The sequence below is a fragment of the Pogona vitticeps genome, chromosome 5, assembly GCF_051106095.1.
Source record: "Pogona vitticeps strain Pit_001003342236 chromosome 5, PviZW2.1, whole genome shotgun sequence".
In the NCBI taxonomy this organism is placed as follows: Eukaryota; Metazoa; Chordata; class Lepidosauria; order Squamata; family Agamidae; genus Pogona; species Pogona vitticeps.
The window spans coordinates 902,952-922,870 of NC_135787.1; the positions used below are offsets into that span (position 1 = coordinate 902,952).

Here is a 19,919-nt window from a genome sequence, read left to right on the forward strand (position 1 = left end):
GAGGGGGTGGACTGGATGGCCTTGGAGGCCCCTTCCAGCTTCCCTTTTCTATGATTTTAAAGCAAGGCAGATGTTTGGGAAACAAACAGCATCCGAAGGGAGGAGGGGAGAAAAGCAACCCAGCAGCCTGAGGGGCAAGGGGCTCGGAACTCCCGCGGGCTGGGCTGTCCCCAAGGAAAACCCCCAGGAGGCTTTGAGGAAGGAGGGGGGGGAGACACACAGGGCGGTGCTGCTCTCCTTATTCCCCTGCATTTAATCCAGCTGTGAGTTGACACTACAATTTGTGTGACAACAAAACAACAGTCATGTGCCCGCCAGTCAGTCCTGACGGATGGCAGCCCTTTCCAGGGTTTCCCAGGTAGAAAGAGAGGCCTCCCAGGTGGCTTCCCCTTCTCTTCTTCTTCTTCTTCTTCTGGGTGGGTGCTCTGGGGTCCTGCAGCTTTTGCCCAGGGCTTCACAGGCTGGCTCCTCTCCCAGGAGATCCGGTGGGGAACTGAACCCCCCCCCCCGCATGTCGGGCTCGGCAGTCAGACACTGAGAGAAGGGATGGGACAGAAGAAGGGTGGATGGGTGGATGGATGAATCTTACCATGAGATGCTTTGAGTCCCAATTTTGGGGAGAAGGCAGACGAGGAGACCATCAGTCGAACAAAGGACTGAGTGGAGAGGCTGGCTGATGCAGGAGAAGGTGGCCCTTCACGTCAAGGAGAGAAAGTGGGGGGGGGTCTGGGACTGGTTCCCCTTTCTGGGTGGGGTTTGCAACCCACCCTCCTGGATGCTGGGAAAGTGAGAGAGCAAGAGGAGGGGGAGAAGGGGAAGACAGAGGATGAGATGGTTGGACAGGGTCATCAAAGAAGGCACTTTAGGAGAAAGGTTTGAAAGTCAGTAGAAACCAACATGAATTTGACCCAACTCCAGGAAGACAGGCGGGCCTGGCCTGCTCAGGTCCATGGGGTCACAAAGAATCGGACACAATTAAATGGCTAAACGACGACAGCAGCAACAACAACTCCTCCTGGAGGGAGCACCTGGATTCCCTCCCCTGTCGCCCCGGGTCTCTCCTTGACCTCTGGGAAAGCGTCCTTTTCTTCACTCTCGGTGCCTCTTTCAAGATCCGGACTGTGCTGTTCTTGAGGAGGCCTCCTGGACCACGAAGCCCCCAACCGGCGGGTGCCTCTGTTCCCCTGCATCCTCCCTCCCTCCCTCCCCGGACAGGCCCTGTCTCCATGCTGGTGGGGCGGGGAGGGGGTTGGCAAGGAGAGCCAGGGGTGCTCCCGTCCAGTCCCCCCCCCCGCCCGCCCTCCTGTTTATGTCACCGCAGCTAAGGCTGCCTTCTCAGAAGCTTTTTGAGTTGGCTTTGGTGCTTTGAGTTAGAAAAGTTTCCTGAAAGAAAGCACGCCTGAGCGTGTGCAGAGTAGCGTCACTGTCCATCAGGCGTCCTTCTGAGGAATGGGGTTTGGAAGGAAGCCCGAGAGCACGTCTTCCCCCCCCCCAAAAAAAAACCTGGCCCGCCACCCCCGCCTTGGAGGCCAGACAAGCCGTCTCCATGGAGGGCTTGCTCCCAACTGAAGTTCTCTTCCCGCCCAGGCTTCCTTCTGGATCTCTCCAGGCCAAGGCGGGGGGGGGGGGGAAGAGGGAGAGAAATGCTCCCTGTTGCCAATCTGTTGGAGCCTCCATCGTGCTGGCAGGCGCCACGAGAAAAGCAAAAGGTTAATGAGCTCATGTGCGGCAGTGCGGCGGTGGTGGCGGCAGCCGAGAGGATGACAGCAAACCAGCAATTACTAATTAGATGCAGTTTAACAGGAGGAGCAAGCGACATCTCCTCTTCACCAACTGTCAATAATTAGCAGATCTGGTGAGGCTGAAATGTGTCCACAGTTAAAAGACGGGTTTTTAATGGGAAGCGGAGAAGGGGCTTGATCACCGTGAGAAGGGAAAAGAGCCACCCGGAGGTCAGCGAGGCGGCCCTGATGATCTCTTTCTCTTCCCCCCCCCCAAGGTGGGAAGCGGGAACCCCCCGTTCCCCAGGAACCACTGTTGGGACCTTTGGAGAATTGACCAATGGTGGATGGGATGGGCCAGGCCGGGCTGGAGTGGCAGGCCAGCCGGCGTGCATGCCCACCTCCTCTTCGGGGCGGCCCCTCTTGTCCCTGCATGCTTCGGCATAGAGTGGCAAGCCTCCTTTCGGGTCACGGCTCCCTGCCCGCACGCGGAGTGGGGGCCCTGATTTAAGCAGGAATCTGAGCTTGGAAAAATTACTCCCTGGGCTAAAGCAACTTCCCTGTGGTCTGCCCGAGCAAAGTGCCACGGCGGGCCTCTGGGGTGGCCCCTTTGCCCACAAGCCAGTGTGAAACTCTTCACAAAGTGCATGGAACGGAGGGCAAGCCTATGTGGACGGATGGGTGTCACCTTACATCTTCCTGCAAGGACTTTAGGCACCTATGGGGAGGCTGAAGACTCCGTGTGGTAAATCTACCCTCCCCCTTACAGGAGCCACCCTCCCCTTTCCTGGGTTGTCTTCCCAAGAACTCTGCGAGGACAGACAGATACTGACCAGGTGGCAGGATCAATGCAAGGGGAACCTTGCAGGCTCGGCCAGGCCAGGCCAGGGCGTCTGTGCCTTGCTTTATTTTTGCACAAGGCCCTAAAGAGGAGTCCGTAGGGTGAAAAATGGGGGACCCTGTGGGTCAGTAGGAGAGTGGCATAAAGGTGGAACATTTCTTGCCAAAATCTCTCAGAAGGCACTTTAGGAGAAAGGTTTGAAAGTAAGTAGAGAACTGCACTAATAGGGCAGTGTGTTACATTTGAAATGTAACTTCCGTACTGCTTTATTATGGGGAAAATTAGGAAATAAGTAGAGATTAAATACATTACTTGTAATTTGTTATATCCAAGCTGTATTCAAGGCATCCTTGAAAGCCACTACAGTGGGGTCTTGACTTAAGAACGGCTTAAGAACATTTTGACTTAAGAACCGCTCTCATAGGAAAATATTGACTTGACTTACATACTTAGATTTGAGTTAAGAACTGAAAAAAAAACACGTGGGAGGCAGGGAAAGTGCAAAATGTGAACTTTCAGTTAACTGTTGGCCAGTGAAAAGGGTGCCTGTCTGCTTCCTCACTCCTCCCAGCCTTTAGAGAGTGGATTGGGAGACAGTCTTCGGACTGCCTGGTACTGCCTGGACTGTCTTTTCCCTGCCTTCCCTGAACCTTTCTTGACCTAAGAAAAAAAGAAACAAAATATCCCCCTCTAGTGGTCGAAGGCAGAATAGCAGCTTCCCATTAGTTTCTATGGACGGAAAAGAGCAGATACGGATCAAATGGTTTTCAATGCATTCCTATGGGAAATGCAGATTTGACCTGAGAACTTTTTGACTTGAGAACCGCCTTCCAATACGGATTAAGTTCTCAAGTCAAGACCCCACTGTATGGTCTAGAAGTTAAAAGTGTTGCACCTGGCCTTGGGAAAGCTGTGTTCAAATCCCAGCTCAGCCATGAGTCATGCAGAGGGACTTTGGGCTGGTCACACCCTCTCAGCCTGGCCTTCTTCACAGGCAGATTGTGAAGATAAAAGCAGGGAGCAAGGAACCCACTGGCGCCGCCTTGAAATTACTGGAAGGAAAGTGGGATATAAATGTTAATAGATAGGTTGGTTGGTTGGTTCTCCTCCATGAGCCAGGCTGCACTCTGTATTGGACATGTGGCATTGATTGATTTGAGTGTTCCCATCCCATACCTGTAGATTTCAGGGCAGAATGCAATCAATAAAATTACTTTAAAATCACTTAGAAGTCTAAATGCGCTTAAAGCACTTTGAAAGCCATTTGAAAGCAAGTCAAAGAGAACAGAAAATCCCAAAGCAGAAGACTCGAGGCGTAGCTCTTGATCTCAGGAGGTGCGCACCTGAGATCCGCCAGGTGTTAAGGTGGTGCTGAAAGGAAGGCAACGTTGGTGCCCATCAGGCCTCCGTGGGGAAGACAGGCCAAGCGCTGGGGCGTTGCAGCCAGGCAGAGCCTCCTGAGCATCCCCTCCGTGGCCTTGGGCTGCTTTCTACAAAACAGTTAAACCTTTTCAAGCCTTTTGAGTTGCCACCAGACTGTGCTCAGTTTCGCTGCAGGCGATTGTCATCTCACACAGCTTCCTGTCTAGAAGATTCATGGCAGCCTGTGGGGTCACCAAGGCCTGCCACTGGGCCGATCCAGAGGAAGACGTGGCTAGCCCCTGGCCAGAGATGCCAGCTGGCCATGCCCGAGAGGGCCTGCTTCCTCACCCCTTTGAGAGACGCCCGTGCAAACCAGGGCATGAGAAAGGGGAAGCGAGTGGGTCCTGGGGCCAGGGGCCAGCTGAAGCCCAGTCGAGGTGGCCGGCTGAGCCCCCCACCCCACCCCATCCCCTCAGGGTACCTTTTGCAGGGAAGACAAGCAGGTCTGGGCGCCCCCCCCCGGGGGGGGAGGTGTTTCAGAAGCCCTGAGTGGGGCTGGCAGGGAGGCCAACCTCCTTGGGCAGCTGGAAGAGCTTTTGCCAGCAGCGGCCGGACAGAGTCGGGTTTCAAATATGTCAACTATCTGTGCTGTGATCCCCTTGTCGTTCCCCCCCCCTCAGGTGTGTGTGTGGGGGGGAAATGGGGTGGGTGGTGTGGGTGAACAGGGAAAACATTCCAGCGGTGGCTGCGCCTTCATCCTTTTGAACGAGCCTTCATCCTCTCAGGCCTGTAAGCCATTAGGAGGCCAAAGGAAAATAAACAGCTTCGTGGAGGCTTGAAGGCTGCTCTCAAAAGGCGGCTTTTAAGAGATGAGACTGGGGGAGCGGGTGGCAGTGGGAAAGCGAGAGGTGGGGGCTGGGGTGTTTAAGTGGCCACCACTGAACGCAATTGCTGGAGTCTTCCGCCCGGCCATGATGGTCTCCTCCAACGGTCGCTCACCCGAGAGCCATCCTGGGGCAGAAGCCAAGGTCACCTTGACTGGCCAGGGCTTGCTTCCTGGCCCAAAGTCCGAGGCGTTGGCTTGCTGGCAGGGCTGTTGAGCGCCCCTCCACCACCACCACACCGCCACCTCTGGGGTGCCTCCACAACTCCCTCTTGTGCCTCCCGCATACCCACCGATGCCCCCCCCACTCCCGGCTGCTGCTACTTGGCCAGCTCCAGAGCAGCCAGCTGGCTTGGCGGAGGAGCAGAAATCGTGGGAGTGCTCAGGGGATGGGGTGGGGCCGTGTCTCAGCAGACCCCCACCGGTCGCTCCCCTCTTCCCTGCCGTGTCCCTCAGCAAGGGCCCCGATGTCTTCGGCAGAACCACACAGGTCTGTGGGGGTCCCCCCTCCACCTCCATGGCCGAGCTTCCTGGGGTGTCCCGTCTTTCCCCAGCCCTGCCCTGCCCTTCCTGGCCGCCTACCCACCTGGTTTATGCTGCGCCCCTCTGCCATCTCAACCCCTGGGCAGCAGGAGGGGGGGGGTCACACTTCCTGGCCAAGCATCATATTGCACGAAAGATGTGTAATGAAAAAGCTGCATGCGTTATAAAAAGAACCGCAAGGTGCTGTGCAAGATTTTGGAGCCAGCCGTGGGGAAAGGAGACCAGGTTCTGGCCCACCGGCCCTCGTCCGTGTTCTTCTTGCCCGTCTTAAAACATGGTGGTGCCCAGCGTTGTTGGGCAGAGGGCTCCAGATGGAGTGGCCGAGAAGGAAAGCCTCCAGCTGTGGGAGTCTTTGTCCTGCCCAGGCAGCATCCCCCCCCCCCCGCCCTGCCGCCACCGCCTCCCCTTCCTCCCTGTAGAGGCTCCTGTGCCTGGCTTGAGACAAGCCCTCTGGCTTCTTCCTTTTAACACCTTGCACCTGTGGGGCTGCTTTGTGCCCAGAAAGCTCCCTTGGTTCATGAAGTAAAGAGAAAGTGGAGACCCTGAACGCGGTGAAGGAACATCACTCATCCCTGCTTTAACCTGTCAAACACCAGGGGATGATCAAAGGCAGGGCAGGAGGAAACGAGGCGCTACCCCCCCTTCCCCTGCAGCAGGGAATGGCCCTAGAAAGGTCTCTTCTCTCTTTCGGGCTCCGGCAGGTGAGCTGCTGGGCTGGCTTGCCAAGGTGACCCCCCCCCCGACAAGGCCAGGTGTTGGAGGAGGAGGAGCGGATCACACACAGCCCAGCAACCAAAGGGCCCCCACAGCCGGCTGGCCAGCATGCCCTTGTCCTCTTGAGGCAGCAGGGCAGAGCCTGCCCTTCCCGCCCCCTTCGGCTCTGCCAACCTTGGGCAGTCGTCCGTGAGTTTCGGGATGCCACGTCCACAGAGCCAGAGCAGCTGCGTCTCGGTTCGGCCGTGTCCATGTGGCCATTTGAGCTGGGCAGGTGTCTGCATGACTTGGAAGGCAAGTGAAAGCAAGACTGGGGGGGCATCCCCCCTCCCAAAAAAGTAGGTTCCCTCCCTGATGGCCCTCCATTGAGGCCTCTTGAAAGCAAGACGTGGACTGCTCCGTAGAGATACAACTGCCGGACTCGGGGGGGGGGGCTTTGGATTCAGTGGCTGCACACCTAGGAACGGCAGAGGCCACAGGGCCAAAGGGTGGGGCCTGTGTGCGAGGGGTGACCTCATGATGCGCTTGGGAGCTGGGCCTGCCCGGCAGCCCTCCCTGGGTCTGAAGGACGGCAGCTGTGAGATTCTGCTGACCGCCCCGGGGTCCCCCCGCCAGACCCAGTCCTCCTCCACTGCCTGGACACGTATGGTGCCTCCGTGGAAAGCAGCCCAGGGGATTCGCTCTCCTCTCCCTGAAGGGTGTGGGTGAAGTGTAGCAAACAGGGTCTTGCCTGCTCCCCAGATGGGGAAGAAGGTGGACAGGGCGACGCAGCGGCCACCAGAAGTCTGGGAGTCTGGCCTGCTTGATTCTTCTCAGAATGGCTTGTGGCTCTTCCACTCTCCTCTCCATCCCCTTCATGTGTAGATAGGTAAAGGTAACGGTTCTGGACCTTTAGTCCAGTCGTGTCCGACTCTAGGGCGCAGTGCTCAGCCCCGTCTCCAAGCCCTAAAGCCAGCGTTTGTCCATAGACAGTTTCCGTGGTCACGTGGCCAGCGCGACTAGACACGGAACGCCGTGACCTTCCCACCGAGGTGGTACCTATTTATCGACTCACATTTTTACATGCTTACGAACTGCTAGGTTGGCAGGAGCTGGGACAAAGCGACGGGCGCTCACTCCGTCGCGTGGATTCGATCTTACGACTGCTGGTCTTCTGACCCTGCAGCACAGAGGCTTCTGCAGTTCAGCCCACAGCGCCATCACGTCCCACTCATGTGTAGATATTCTACTTAAAACCACAGCTAAGATTGTGTCAAATACCAGAGGATGGGCTTTTGCTGCCGGGTTGCACAGTCCAAAGTCGAAGGCAGAGATTAAGAGCCAGGCGGCGACTCTGAATCAGTTTTGCCCTTGTCCGTCCGGAGACCAGGGACCGTCTGACTGCTTGTTGGGGGGGTTTGAGAGAGAGACGCAGCTGCCCGCAGCACGGCAGGGAGGGCCCCCTTGGTGGTGGTGGTGGTGGTGGCGGCTGCTCCTCCTCTGCGGTGCCTCTCCCTCCTGGGGGAGCCCCCGCGGGTGGCCGTCCCGTTTTTCTTTCCACCCTCCGCCAGGCGTGTCTGTTGTCCTTTCCAGCAGGGTTTGGGGAATTACCTGCTTGCTCAGGGAGGGGCCTTTGACCGCTTGACTGCTTCAGGGTGCTCTCAGTTGCTTTCTGGGGTTGTCATCCTATAGTTCCGTTGTATTTTACTGTCGCAACTTCTTGTCTGTTTTCTGTGTACCTTCATCTGCTTTTATCTGTTTTTACTCTTCTCGTGAGCCCAAACAAGAAGAATACTTGGCTCAGTAATACTACAAATAAGAGGGATCTTGGAATTGTTGTAGATCACCAGCTGAATCGGAGCCAACTGTGTGATGTGGCTACAAAAAAGGCTAATGCTATTTTAGGCTGCATTAACAGATGTATAGTCTTCAAATCCCGTGAGGTACTTTACTCACTACTCTATCCAGCGCTGATTAGGCCTCATCTAGAGCACTGTGTCCAGTTCTGGACACCCCACACTTCAAGAAGGATGTTGACAAACTGGAACAAGTTCAGAGGAGGGCGACAAGGAGGGTCAGAGGGGGCTGGAAACCAAGCCCTGTGAGGAGGAAAGACTGAAAAGAATTGGGCCTGTTTCGCCTTGAGAAAAGAAGACAGAGGGGAGAGAGGGTAATACTTTCCAAATACTTGAAAGGCTGTCATTTGGAGGGAGGGGGCAGGATCTCTTCTCAATCATCCCAGAGTACAGAACAGGCAACAATGGGTTCAGGTTACAGGAAGCCAGATTTCAATTGAATATCAGGAAAACTAGGGCTCGGTTGGCCTGAGAGGCCCCTTCCCTCATTCAAAGAGGGCTTCATCTCATCGTGGGGCCTTGGCCAGCGCTTGGGTTCCAGATCCTGCTTCTGCTGCTGCTGCTGCTGCTTTCCTTTGGAGACCTGTGTTGAACAGGCGCCCTGCACAGGAAGAAGAAGAGCGTTCTGCTTGGGGGCGTTGAGGCAGAGGGGCATGTCGGGGTGGCGGCGGTTTCCTCCTTGCAGGGAGAGCTCCTCTTCCGCGATAGGGTCAGCCACAGTTTAAACCTGTTCCCTCTTTTCAGCACAAAACCCAACAGCGTGCGCGTGCATTGACTTCTTTTGGGAGAGGATGATCTAGGGATGCAATTTCAGCCCTTGGAGCAAGAATTTAAGAGGAGTGGTGAGGCTGGGTCACAGCGAGGACCCCTCTGCCCCAGAACTGAGTGCCCACACTGACTAAGCAAGTGGTGCACACACACCCCGGGGAGGAGGGGGGAAGGGGGGGAAAGCAGGGCATGAGGGCAAGAGCAATCTGCTGCTCTGATGCCGGAGCAGGTGGTGTCCTGCCTGTAGTGCTGGCTACCTATCGATGGAGACCACGAGCCACTGGCAGCCCATTGCCCACGAATCCGCCCAGTCCCCTTGTAAAGCCATCCCAGTCAGTGGCCCTGGCCACTCCTGTTGGTCTCTGAGCCCACCCTTTGGGGAGTCCTTCCTTTTCTCTGTCCTGAACTGCAGCATTGGGGGGGGGCTCTCGAATGATGGGCCCGGCTGGCGTTCTGCACACTTCCATTAGGTCTCCTCTTGGTGCCGAGGAGAACAGCAGCAGAGGCTGTGGGCCTCCCTTTGGAGGGAAGCCCCTCCAAGCCCCTGGCTTTCTGCCCTGATTAAGATGGCGACCGTCGAGTCAGACTGCTGCCCTCCCTGCGTTTGAGATTTGGGCTGTGATCAGGCAGCGGGAGAGGCGTGCTTCCGGTTGCACCAGAAAGGGTCTGTTTGCAGGGAGTGGCCTCCCTTAAAACGAGCCTTTGATCTGCCAGAAAATGGCTCCGCACCAGCCAGCAAAATCCACAGCCCTGCTCGGTCCCACGTGGGCACAGATTGGGGTCACCCAGTTCCCTGTACGTTGTGTGACGGCCGAGAAACAGATCACACCAGACTGCTCTGCAAGCGGTCCAAAACACCATCTCGTATTTCCCTGTGTGATGCCACCCTTAGTTTCCCCATTCCTTTGTGCTTGGCAAACGTCTTTTCTTCCCCCCTCTTAACCATAAAGAGTGGCTGAGAATCTGGCATTCACTGGGCAGCCAGAAGCGCTTGGCGCTGATGCTCAGCCGTGACGCCTGGTATGTGCTGCCTTCTCCTGGCCCTCCTCCTCGCAAGCAATCCAAGATGCTCTTACACAGAGAATGCCTGCAGGCGCAGCTCCCATAACCACCACCCCCTTTGGCCCTCTGCGAGTGGGTGGGTGGGTGGGTGGGTGGGGTGGAGTCTCACAGGCAGGGATGTGCCCGGGGGGGGGGCAGGGCTCTTTGTCTGCCACATGTCAGCAAAAAAACCATGTGTGGAAGATAACCAGATCCAACCTTTGGAATTTATTTATTTATTTATTTTATATCCCGCCTATCTGGTCGTGTTAGGACCACTCTAGGCGGCTAACAACATAAAAATAATACAATAATATACATATAAAACCATTTACATAACAGAAAATACTAAACAGAATGGGAGAGCTATAGGAGAAGGGAAAAGTCGTCAGGAGTTACCTGTTGGGAAGGCCTGCCTAAACATCCATGTTTTTACTTGTTTCTTAAAAATACCCAGCGAGGGAGCCGCGCAAATCTCAGGAGGTAGGTTGTTCCAGAGGCGAGGAGCCACCGCCGAGAAGGCCCGATTTCTAGTCTTTTCCTTCCGGGCCTCCCTCGGCGTTAGGCTCCTCAGCTTCACCTTCTGGCTCGCACGAGTGACACGGGTAGATCTTGGTGGGAATAGGCGTTCCGCCAAGTATCGAGGTCCTAAACCGTTTAGGGCTTTGTACGTAAGCATCAGCACTTTGAAGTCGATGCGGAAACGGATGGGCAGCCAATGCAATGCGGCCAGAGTGGGTGAGATGTGTTGGTATTTCTTCACTCCACTAAGTAGTCTGGCCGCTGCATTCTGCACCACCTGGAGTTTCCGCAGCAGCCTGAAAGGCAGCCCCACGTAGAGCGCATTACAGTGGTCTAATCTTAAGATTACGAGTGCATGCACCAACGTAGTGAGCGCCCCCACCTCGAGATAGGGCCGCAGCTGGGCTACCCGCCTAAGGTGGTAAAAGGCGGTTCGGACAACTGACGCCACCTGGGATTCCATGGTGAACGCTGGGTCCAGATGGATCCCCAGGCTGCGGACCCCATCCTTGGCGGATGGGGTCAGAAGCTGTACTCTCTCCCCAGAAGCAGGTCTTGCCTGGAGAGCCCAGGAAGGGCGAGGCAGCCCTGGCTGAAAGGTGCCCCGTCTGCCTCTCGGTGCTCCGAGGAGGGTACGCGGCGGTTTGGGCTTTTAGCCTTGGCAACTCCGTCCGATGTCTGTGTGTCTGCATTTGTAATCTGTGTATTTAACTTTTACCCTGCCCAACTAGTGGCGAGCTACTCTTCTGAGTGGCAACACAAACTTAAACACAGATATTGAAAGATAATTAAAAACTATCATCATAAGGAGAAGAAGGAGAGAAAAAAATACCCAGCAAAAGCCCCATTATCTGAGAAACATTGCCCAGCTCACAAGATGGCGGAAATAAAAGTGACTGATTAAATGCAAATCAGGAAACGATCAACCTAGTTTCATCCAAACATCTGGGTGAAAAGCCAGGTTTTCAGCTGTAGCTGTCGCCTCTTCTGCGTCACCTCTTCTGCAGGTGTCGGTGGTGCAGGAATCCGGAGCGGATGCCAGGCGTTGCCTTTGAAGCCCTCCTTTGTAAGGAGCCGTGGGGGAAACCTCCCTCCCCACCTTTGCTGCCTCCAGGGGTGGGAGCCTCTGCCTCTCTCCAAGCTGCCCCCAGCAAAGGGTGCCCACCCGTCTGTCCATCCGTCCATCCACCCGCCCGCCCGCCTGCCCGCCCGCCTGCTGGGGGGCACCTCCACCCCAGCTGTGCCCGAGGGGCGCATGGCTCTCAGCTCCTTTCCTGGGCTAGATTTGATGCCCTCTGTTTCAACGTTGGGCTTTGTGTTTCAGTTAGATGATGAACGGGGAAGTTGCTAATAATGGCTCTAAGAGAAAATATGCTACATCTGTTATGGATAGCAGTACAAAATTAGCTCCTCGCACCTCTGACTCCCAGGATGTCGTCACTTAAAATACCCGCTGACTTCCTTTACATAACTTGCTGATTATGTTTAAAAGAAATACAATTCTACACTTACTCTTCTTTCTTTCTGGTGTGCATCATTTTCTTTTTATGTTTATATATTTCTCCTTCATTAGTGAAGACTGAAGGGTGATTAGATCCCTTCAAACATTTTACAGAGGTTAAACGTTGATTAAGATTTAATTATTACTGTAAATAGCTTGGAATGACATATGGTGCAAAAAACTGGCATATGTGCATTTGAATAAATGAAGTGCTATTTCCCAGGATGCAACGGGAACTGTTTAACAGCTTTGCTGAAGGGTTATGTTGCACCTCATGTTAAGATTGCTGGGATGTTACATTTTGTTGGGTTTCTGCAGCTAAAAGCGAGGAACAGTTTTTCCCGTTTTTAAAAACATTGAATATTTTAAATACCTAAATTGTTTTGCACAAATTTTTGCTAATTTGTCTAACTAGGTTAAACATTTTCAAAAGCACTTAGGTTTCCCATGTACATTTTCTATCGTGGTTTTTGTCTGCCTTGGCACCAGAACCAGCATCTCTTGAATCAGTCCTCCGGAATGTACGTACGTACGTACGTACATACATACATGCATGCATGCATGCATGTATCTATACATGCATGCATACATACCAGGGGTGCATGCATTACAGACCTGCAGGTGTGACTTTGTTTGTGAACGAACGTCTGTGTTGTGAACAAACCAAGCCGTGCATTTCCTTGTCCTTCTTTCAGATCCCTGAAAAGCCCTTTGAAAATGTTCTGTGGAGAGAATTTGCAGAAGCAAAGCGGGGGGGAGAGAAGAAGTGGGGGAGTAAAGGAGAAGGAGAGAAGGGAGGGCATGGGGGCGGAGGAGGAAAAGATCTTCCTGGTCCCACCTGCTTTTGTCTTGTCTTGTTTTGTTTCCTTGGAGGAGGAAAGGTGGATCTTGCCCCCTTCTCGCCCAAGCTGTGGAGGCCAGATCGGTGGAATCTCCGCCCGACCGTCATCTGGCCATTGTTTCCCTCCGGGCTGCTGCAGACCAGGTTCTGCTAGCATGGGGAGGCGTGGGGTGCCCCCTTTCCCTCGCCGCCGCAGTAAGAGAAAAGGCATTGTCCTCCGTAGAGACTGGGGGTAGGGGTGGGGGTCCGGTCATGACTCCTCTGTCCAAAGACAGGCAGACAGAGAGAGAGAGAGAGAGGCCAGCCCTGCTTTTGCCTCACACTTGCAGGCACCCACCGACTGCGCCCAAGATGGGCAGGGTGGTCCTCCTTAAGAAGAGACGGGCACACCCTGGGGTCCGGCTTGGAGATGCCCTCATGAAAATGATGACGGTGATGGCATTACATCAGCAATTTGGATGATAGGTGGGAAAGCTGAGGACTACCGTGGGGGGGGGAGGCTGAGGTGGTAGGCAGGATCACGCGTGGCCTCTGTAGGCCACGGGTGCCAACGCAGGGGAGGAGGGGAGGCTTCCCGGCCCCTTCCACGCCCCGCCCCGCCCCTGCCTGCTTTCTGGGCCAAACTTCTTGGTGGTTAGGAAAGTGTCGTGAGGTTTAAACATTCCTCCCAGCAGTTCAGCCTGGGGGTTCTGTCCTGGTTCCCCATGGAGATGGAGAAGGTGCCCCCCCATCTTGTTTTGAAACCTTTGTGTAACACCAAGCTCTGTTGTTGTTGTTGTTGTTGCTGTTGCTGTTGCTGTTGCTGTTGTTGTGTGTTCTTGACTTGATCATGGCAACCCTAATGGAGTTCCTCAAATCTGTGAGATGCTCTGCTTGGATTCCTGCCTTGAGTGGAGATTCGAACCCAGGCCTTCCGTTCTGTCTGCGACAATCACACCTGTCCAGATTTCCTCCGTCTTTTGCTAGTGCCTGGTGAGGAGGGCCCGCTTAGGCCAGGTGGTGGCGCGCCCTGCGTCTCTTGAGAAGGGCTGTGAGTGAAGGGGATGCCGAGCCTGAGCTGGTGTGCTTGGGATCTGCAGTTATGGGCGGTGGGGGGGGGAAGTGCACCTGAGGTCCTCCTTGCGCACCTTAAGGGAGGGCGAGTAGCCGTTGCAAGAAAGAGGAATAGCCACAGTCGGGTGGAGTGCGTTGTGGGAAGAAGTGCATGCCGTAGGTGGAGGGGGCCCTCCGTCCCTCCTCCCCCCCCAGGACAGACGCCTCTGTTGAGTTGCACCGCAGGGACCGCCAGTTAGTCTCAAGGCCCCGAAATGGTGAGAAAAGGCTACAAATATTGACCGGAGCAGCCTTTTAAGAGCGCCGCTTGCAGTCGAAAGAGGCAGGCTGGCAAAAAGGTCCACCTCTGGTGGTTCTCGGCCAGCACATGAGCCAAGAAGGCCTCGGGGCCAAGAGGAGGTGCTTTGCCCGTCTCATGAGGACATGGTGGCAGCGGCGGTGGCGAGCCTCAGGAACGAGGCAGGCGCTTGGGTGTCTTCCCTGTGAATGGCCGCGCCTTTCCCTTGTGCTGCGCAAGCCTGAGGCTGGAGGTCCCTCTCAGAGCGCCACTCTGCACATGGCCAGAGGCAGGTGCTTCTTGAGAACCAGGAGGTGTGTGGGATTCTTCCTGAGGCGCTTTGCCCCGTCTGCCTCTCTGCTTAAAAAACAAAACAGGAGACCCCAGTCATCCTGGTGCGGCTCTGTCTGCGAATCAGAACGGAAGCCGGTTTTCGGGGAGACCTCCTCCAAGCTTTGCCTCTTCCGCTTGATGTGACTTGCCGAGAGGCCGCCGTCTTTCTAAGTGCCCCGGCTTCCACTGGGAGAGACGGAGCCTCTGCAAAAGGCACGGCTGGTCTTGGGGAAACGTTGCAAGAGCCCCCACCCCCCGCGCGCATCTGGACAACCCCCCCCCCCGCTAATCAGGTTGCCTGCACCCAGCGGAGCCTTTCCTGGAGAGGCAAGGGGGGGGCAGGTAGGCTCTCCTGGAGTCCGGGTTCAGGGGCCCGTCCTCACTTGCCTCTGGGCTGAAATATTCAGCCTTGGAAGAAGGGTTTTCCCTTCCCTTCCCCTGGGGAGCAGCCGAGGGGCAGGCCCCGGTCTTCCCACCCACTGAGTTCCAGCAGTTATAGGTGAGATTGCATCATTTCATGTATGGGATGGCTGCAGAGCGGGGGGGGGGCAGGATCTTCTCAGCTGTCTCACGTTGTGGCCTGCCCACTTGTGGGTCTTCTATGGGCCACGTGGGAAAGAGCAGGCAGGCAGGCAGGCGGGGGGGTGTACCCTCCCAGACGGAAGGGCCAGGGCTGGCCGACCCTTCTGCTTTCCTCTGAGGTGCCTCCCTCCCCCATGGTTCCCTTTCGCCTCCCATTCCTGGTCTGATCCTGATCTGGGGCCAACCGGTGAGGGCTTCACCCCCTGGGAGCCCTGCTTGGCTGGGCTCCCTTCAAGGTCTGCCTCGCCTAGTGCTGGCCCAGCGGCTGCCTTTGCTTACCGCTGCCGCCCGCACCCCACCCTCGCCTGGGCACCCTCCTAAATTTGCCTCCTGTGCCGTGTTTACCCACCCACCCCTTGGCCCCTCTCTTTGGCAGATTGAGACCTCGCGCCTGGAACCGGACCTCGCCCAGGCCACCGCCAGCAGGACGGTCGTCTACAACAAAGGGCTGTAAGTGGAAGATGGGCCCGCCTGGCATGGAAGATGGCGAAGCAGGAAAGGAGCGCCAGTCCTACCCGAGGAATTGCTGGGGGGGGGGGAGAGAGAGAAAGAGCAGGGAGGAAGGAGGAATACAATAGGAGGAGGAGGAAGCTGGCGCTCCCAATGTCTTCCACTGTCGAGAGCGGCGTGTAAATTAACACTTTCCAAGACTCGGCATCTCACATGGGTCGAAAAGATTAATATTTAAAGTTTTAAATTAGCGACAGTAACAGCACAAAGGGAGGAGTGAGTGGGAGGGAGGGAGGGCGGGAGGGAGGCGGCGGGGGGGGGAGCTCACAAGCTCCAAGCTCACATCCTGGATCGGCAGAGTGCCGTGGAGGAGACTGCCACCTCCCCACGGGTCTGTGCAGCTTTACACAAAAGTAGACACCCCCACCCCCTCCCACGCAGCACTTCCTTTTTTCAAATCCTAGGAATTCAGCCCCCACACTTCTTTGGGGCAGCAAAGAGCTCAGCTCTTGGCACTTGACGAGGAAGAAGCAGCTCGAGCGTCTTGATAATCGTACTGTATTGATTCAGTGTCAGTCTTGCACAGCCGTAGACCGTTCTGCGACACTTGCTTTGACTCTAAACAAATGACACAGGGCAGGTTGTCTTTGTCTGTGTATGAGACACACACGCGCGCGCGCCGCCCTTCCTCTGCTCTCCAGCCCCCTCTTCCCCAGGCCTGGATGGGCAGATTTGCTGGGGGTGTTTCTTGTAAGACAGCTCTGAAGCCCAAATGTGAAGCCGCTGGGGTGGCTCCCTCCGGGCAATGCCTCCTTCTCACACGCACCCACGGAAAGAAGCATTCAGCCTATTGCAGGATGGCCTATTGCAGGCCACCACATGCGTGTGATCAGAGCATAGGCTCACGGCAACCGTTCTGCACCCGTCCTTGCAGAGCTGTCCATGTGGTTGTCCATTCAGGGCAAGGTCTCGGGTTCCTCCATGTCTCCCTCGGGGCGGCCTGTGGCCAGTCCTTGAACAAGCCCCAGGAGCCACCATCTCTTCCCTTCCACCCGCCGTGGCCTCTCCGGCCTGATTCCTGGGTGTCGTGCACCTCTGCAGCAGGTAGCCGTCCAGCCCCTCACAGCAGCAGGAGCAGAGGGGCCAGACGGGAGCTGACCTGTCCCACACAGCCCCCCAATATCAAAAGGACCTCAGGGTGAAATAAGCTCCTCCTTTCTTACCTCTGGACAAACCCTACAGACCTTGTCACCTGCCCTGTGGCGTAACTGAGCAGGGTGTACATCTCCACTACTGTTAACTGAGCTGCATTGAATTTAGACCCAAAGCCAAATGGGGTTGGTGGGGGTCCCCCCCCTCCCCGGAGACTGTCAGCCCCGGCAGGCATCGCCAGAGGTGAAAGGCAGGGGTGCGGGTAAAGCACGGGCGACGTAGCAAAAGCCATCTTTGCCTCCGCCTGGCAGGTCTTAAGTGTGGGTACCGTGGGGTTACAGAAGCAGTAGCCCTACAGATGCTGCGTGACTACAACTCCCACCAACAGGCCTAGGGCTGATGGGCTTTGGACTCTGGCACGGCATGGGTTCCCCGCTTCTTGCTGATGTGGCCACCTGGGCCACATTTCCAACCTGACACCCAGACACCTCCTCCTCTGGATGAGGCCCTTGGAGCTTCAGGGCCCTCTCCGGGGCTGAAGACTGGCGGTGGAGGGGGGAGCGAAAGGGCCATCCTTTGGGAGCCCGAAGAGCTGCATTTTCTGCCTCCCCTCGCTGGTGGGGCTGCGCAGGCTTACTTTCCTGAAGTTGGCCAAGAGGTCGTGTTCTCCGATCCAGGAGAGAAAGAGGGACGGGACTTGTTCCACCACCACCACCCCTGGCTCCCAACCAGAAAGACCGTGGGCTGCCGATACCTGCTGCGGAGGCAGACGGAGTGAGCCGTCCTGATCACGCACTGCTAATTGCAGCACCCAGAAAAAAAACCAGAACGATCCCGGAGGTGTTTCACAGACTTTTTCTTTTTTGAAGAGACAGAGAAAATTAATTGCGCTCACACGCATGTGTAACAGCCCAGTTTCTTCACAAAGGCCGGCAGACCGTGATGCAATGCTGACACTCCCCGATGCCACCCTGTTTCTGATCCCAGCGTTGCCGGAAGATTCTTGGCAGAGGCTGAACACGCGAGGAGGCCTGTTTTCAGGGCTGCAACCTGGGGGGGAGGGACTTTGCACCCCAGACTGAAGAAGCAGTAATGAGAAGTGTGTTCGGTGGGTGCGCCAAGAAGCTTCGCCTCCCAGCCGGATTGGAGCAGAGACGGAGGGTCCAAGTCGCTCTTCCTCCCCCCAGCCCCAGAATATCTGAAGGGTGGACCCCGAGGAGGAGGAGGAGGAGGAGGAGGAGGAAAGGGCCCTTGTGGGGGCCTTTTCAAGCCCCTGCATCGCTTTGACCCCAGGCCTTACAAGCCAGCCATGCGAGGTGTGTGGCTGTGACTGTGAAGGACGAAGGGTTCTCCTCGGGATGTTTTTTCTTCCAGAAATACCGGTTGTGCCAGGTGTGTCTGGCTTTCAGGCCAGGAAATTCAGGGAGCCCAATTTGGGGTAGCTAAGTGAAACTCCCCTGCGGATACAGAGTCCCCCCTGCCCCCTCCCCAAAGTAAATCCTAGAAATGAAACCCCCTCTAGTGAAGACGGTCACACTTCCCTACGTGGGAAGCATCCAGTGTGAAAGGCCAGGTGTGGGAAGGCCGAGGGTCTGGGCTGAACTGATTCCGGATGGGGCGGCCAAGCCCGTCTGGAGCCCCAGCGTCCCAGGGCAGCATTTTGGAGGAAAAAGAGAGCTCGGGAGCGAGGAGGGCTGTCGTCGTAAGAGATGTGGTGCCGGAAAAGGCGTGGGGAGCCCGGTGGAGCTTAAGGACTAGCAAGCTTTGTCTGGCATTTAGGTTTTGTAACCCGCAGCCCCTTTCTTTAGATCGATTGGAAGAAGCCCACAAAGGCTCGTGCCAATAACGCCGGTTAGGTGTTGCTGCAACCGGGCTGTGGCTTCCACCCTGGAAAGAGTTTGCCTTCGATGAATTCTCCCTGCCTTTCTGTCCCTTTCCTAGAGATGTTTTAGCCACGGGCAAGGCAGGGCTGGAGGTTTTGCTTTTAAATCCATGTCTGGGGTGCCTGCAGAAGGAAGGAAGGAAGGCCCTTCCGTCACACGCAAGCGGTGGTACCCGGGCGTCTCTCCGGCCGATGGCTTTTGAAAGGGCCCTGGATGCTTCTGCAGCTTTTGGGGGAATGCAGGAGCCCAGCCCGGGCCCCCAAAGGTGCCTTTCCTCCGGCCCTTCTCCGGATGGGTGTGTCTGGCTGCCTCTCTTCAGCCTTGCCCGGGCCTGCCCACCCCCGGACCGTACTCCCAGATTCTGGAAATCTTCAGGTGCCCTTGAAGGAGAGCAGCCAGTGGCTTGTAGGTGCCAGCCCAGACCAGAGGGACCAGGCCGACCACTTGCAGTATATTTGCTTAATGGCTAATTCGTTTTGCCGTATCTCTTAATGTGCAAAAGGGGCCTCTGATGTGCTAGAGTGCAGCCAGCCCTTCCGTCCACCCTTTCCCACAATGGGAGGGGGGAAGGGGGGGGCAGAAGAACCCCATGCCATGTCCGTTGCTCACCTCGGCAGCTCATGATAATGAGATGATCAGCTTGTGTAGCCTTTAATTAGGAGCTGAGCAGTTAATTGATTTCTTGGCCATGTTAATTAAGGAATAAAAGAGGGCTGCCTGGCTGCAGAAAGAGGCGGCAAAGGGCAGGGCCTGCCTTCCCATCCATGGCGGCAGACACGGGCAGCGGCCCACAAGGGTCCAGGTGTCATGAGAACCTCCAAGGTGGGGGCCCCCATGAGCTGGGCTTCCCAACACCCAAAGATAGCTGGGCTGGAGGGGAGAGACTCCCCCTGGTTTCCTCTACCACCACCTCCTTGTCCCTTAAGAGGAATGGCTGCCGAGGCCTCCCCACTTCCAAGGTGCTGAGCGCCTTGTCCTGGCATCCACTGGCAAAGAAAGGGGGGTGGGGGATTTTGATGCCCTGGAAGTGGCCAGAACCCACAGGTCTGGGTGAATGGGCACCGGTGTGGGTGGATGTGGAAGCCAGTGAAGCTGCCACCGTGTCCTGGCTCCCAGAGAGAGAAGGTGGCCGAGGTCTGGTGGCCAGCCTGAGTCGGGTGGCTGGTGCTGAGCTGCCAGGCCGGTGCGGCACAATCCAGTGGCGCCTGCAGAGTTGAGTTGGGGAAAGGTGGCGTGGCTGTGGGACAGGCAGAGGGAGCCCACGGGCCAGGGGGTGGCCGAATCGGTGGCACCAGGGAGGGGAGAACCTTCTTTGGGCCCCTGAGGCATCTGCAGTGGAAGAGGCAGGACATGGAGCGGCACGAGGCGGCAAGGGGGAAAGGCAACTCTGGGCACGAAATCCGTCTGCAGCCAAAAGAATGGCCGGTTTCTGGGTCGTCCAGGGCCACATCGCCACCCAAAAGGGGAAGAAGGCCCAACAGGGTCGTGCTTTGGCTCAGCTAGTCCTTTCACCAACGCCTCCCTGGCAAGGCTTCGGCTGGAGAGCTCTGAGATTTCATTTGCCCCCCCCCCCCGTCCCGCCTGATATGCATGAAAGGACCGAACATTGCCCCGTGA

General features: G+C 56.3%; 1 protein-coding gene across 1 annotated transcript in view; it reads left to right on the plus strand.

Annotated features, from left to right (window-relative positions):
• Window positions 1-15,523, plus strand: part of SFXN5 (sideroflexin 5) — a 67,752-nt gene extending 52,229 nt beyond the window's left edge. Inside the window, exon 14 of the mRNA XM_073002204.2 lies at window positions 15,194-15,523. Within this exon, the coding sequence (XP_072858305.2) occupies window positions 15,194-15,271 (78 nt within the window). The 3' untranslated portion in view covers window positions 15,272-15,523. The remainder of the gene's footprint in view (window positions 1-15,193) is intronic.
• Window positions 15,524-19,919: the final 4,396 nt, after the last annotated feature.